Raw genomic sequence first — 2,500 nt, 5'->3', positions numbered from 1 at the left:
GTGTGTGTGTGAGACCTCCAGGCTCCTGTAGAAGATGCTGCTGCCGATCTGAAGCACCTCCAGGTTTTGCTCCTGCTGGTTTCGAGCACATCTGATGTACGTCATCCAGGAGCGCTGATCCTCCTGACTCGCGTCGATGAAGCAGCGCACGCTCCCGTCCTCGTTAAACACCTCAAACACACACACACACACACACCTTACATAAACATAAAGCCTGGCATCGATGGTTCCAGTAAAGAGGCTTTGAAGAGACAGAAATGACAGAAGAGCACCAGAATAATCTAAAGAACCTCTGTAGTTACAGCACAGCGCTTCTGGGTCGTACGTCAGAACGGAGGCTCGCTATTGGCCAGCATCACACACATGACCAGCGTCGGCCAATAGTGAGCCTCCGTTCTGACGTACGACCCAGAAGCGCTGCGCTGTTACACTACGTGAACCCACTCAGAGACACACAGAAGAACATGAAGAGTTGAATAACGTCGTTATTTGAGGTTGTTTTTGCGCACAGAAAGTATTCTCGTCGCTTGATAACCTTAAGGTTGAGCCGCTGTAGTCACTGGACTATTTTAAACATTGTCTTTACTAACTTTCTGGACCGGCAAGTTTCAATAACAGAGAAGCCTATGAGGAGTGAGACAGCTCTCAGATTTAATCAACAATATCTTCATTTGTGTTCTGAAGATGAACGACAGTCTTATTTCTGAAACACACACACACACACACACACACACACACACAAACATTCACTCTCACATATTCACACACTCACACACATTCACTCTCTCATACACACACACTCATACAAGCACATGCGCACACACACACACACACGCACACACATGCGCACACACACACACACACACACACACAGACAAGCACACTCACATACGTACACACACAGACACAGACAAGCACACACTCATTCACTCTCTCACATGTACACACACACACACACACAGAGATAAGCACACTCACACACGTACACACACAGACAAGCACACACTCATTCACTCTCTCACACGTACACACACACATACACAGATAAGCACATTCACACACGTACATACACAGACAAGCACACACTCATTCACTCTCTCACACGTACACACACACATACACAGATAAGCACATTCACACACGTACATACACAGACAAGCACACACTCATTCACTCTCTCACACGTACACACACAAACACACACACACACACACACATACACAGAGATAAGCACACTCACACACGTACACACACAGACAAGCACACACTCATTCACTCTCTCTCACACACACACACACTCACACACACACACACACACACACACACACACACACAGACAAGCACACTCACATACGTACACACACAGACACAGACAAGCACACACTCATTCACTCTCTCACATGTACACACACACACACACAGAGATAAGCACACTCACACACGTACACACACAGACAAGCACACACTCATTCACTCTCTCACACGCACACACACACACACACACACACACACACATACACAGATAAGCACATTCACACACGTACACACACAGACAAGCACACACTCATTCACTCTCTCACACACACACACACACACACACACACACACACACACACACACACACTCACGCGCGCACACACACACACACACCTCCCACATGAGGTTGTTGTTCTTCCTCAGGTCCACGTGCTCCGGGGACACCAGGCTCCCAGTGAACGGCCCCATCTCAGTGCCGGCTTTGATCCAGGTCTTGGAGAAAATCCCCAGGCCTTCCCCCGGGACTGAGCTCTGAGCGATGACGACCTCGCTGGGCAGAACCAGACTCGACAGCTTCTGGACCTCTGCAGGACATCGTGAATATCAATGAGCCTCTCTGTGTCAAGTATCATGTGAGATATACATAACTTAACAGCTTAATATTGCTTGTTATTGCACAGTCTATAATCTGTAGTGTATAACGCATAACCACCAGCATATGCACTTTATGCTCTTCACGCAGGGTTGCAAAATTGATTAAAAAATTTAGCAAACATTAAAATTGCCCATGAATATGGATTGCTTTTCTTTGCATTCTAGTTGTTGTGATCTATTCTAGCACATTAATATTGCTTGTTATTGTATATTTAGATTATTGTATTTTTATATTGTATATAAAATAACATTAAAATGGTCCATAAATTGCTGTTCGTTTTTTTGTCGTTGTCATTGTATACAGCACAGTATATATAGGCTATATATGTGTGTGTGTGTGTGTAATTTAATACATAATGGCACTTTACTCTTGACACAGGTTTTTTTATAAACTTGCAAAAAATTAGCAAATAAATGAAAATAAAATTATTTGCAATGCAAATAAATTAATGAAATAGTCCATAAACTGCTGTTCCTTTTTTGTTATTGTATACAGCATATTATATATAGGCTATGTGTGTGTGTGTGTGTGTGTGTGTGTGTGTGTGTGTGTGTAATTTAATATATAATGTCACTCTACTTTTGACAC

The 2,500-nt window shown here is 43.7% G+C and overlaps 1 protein-coding gene across 1 annotated transcript in view; it reads right to left on the bottom strand.

Moving 5' to 3' along the window:
- The window catches only part of prdm12a (PR domain containing 12a), a gene marked incomplete at its 5' end in the record, with an annotated part of 11,794 nt that overhangs the window by 6,862 nt on the left and 2,432 nt on the right, over nt 1-2,500 (bottom strand). Inside the window, 2 exons of the mRNA XM_084415066.1 lie at nt 16-171; nt 1,651-1,841. Coding sequence (XP_084271192.1) covers nt 16-171; nt 1,651-1,841 — 347 coding nt within the window. The remainder of the gene's footprint in view (nt 1-15; nt 172-1,650; nt 1,842-2,500) is intronic.

The sequence above is a fragment of the Rutilus rutilus genome, assembly GCF_951802725.1.
Source record: "Rutilus rutilus genome assembly, chromosome: 7".
Lineage (NCBI taxonomy): Eukaryota > Metazoa > Chordata > Actinopteri > Cypriniformes > Leuciscidae > Rutilus > Rutilus rutilus.
The sequence above is the reverse complement of the archived record's forward strand: the minus strand, read 5'-3'. Positions and strand labels throughout refer to the sequence as shown.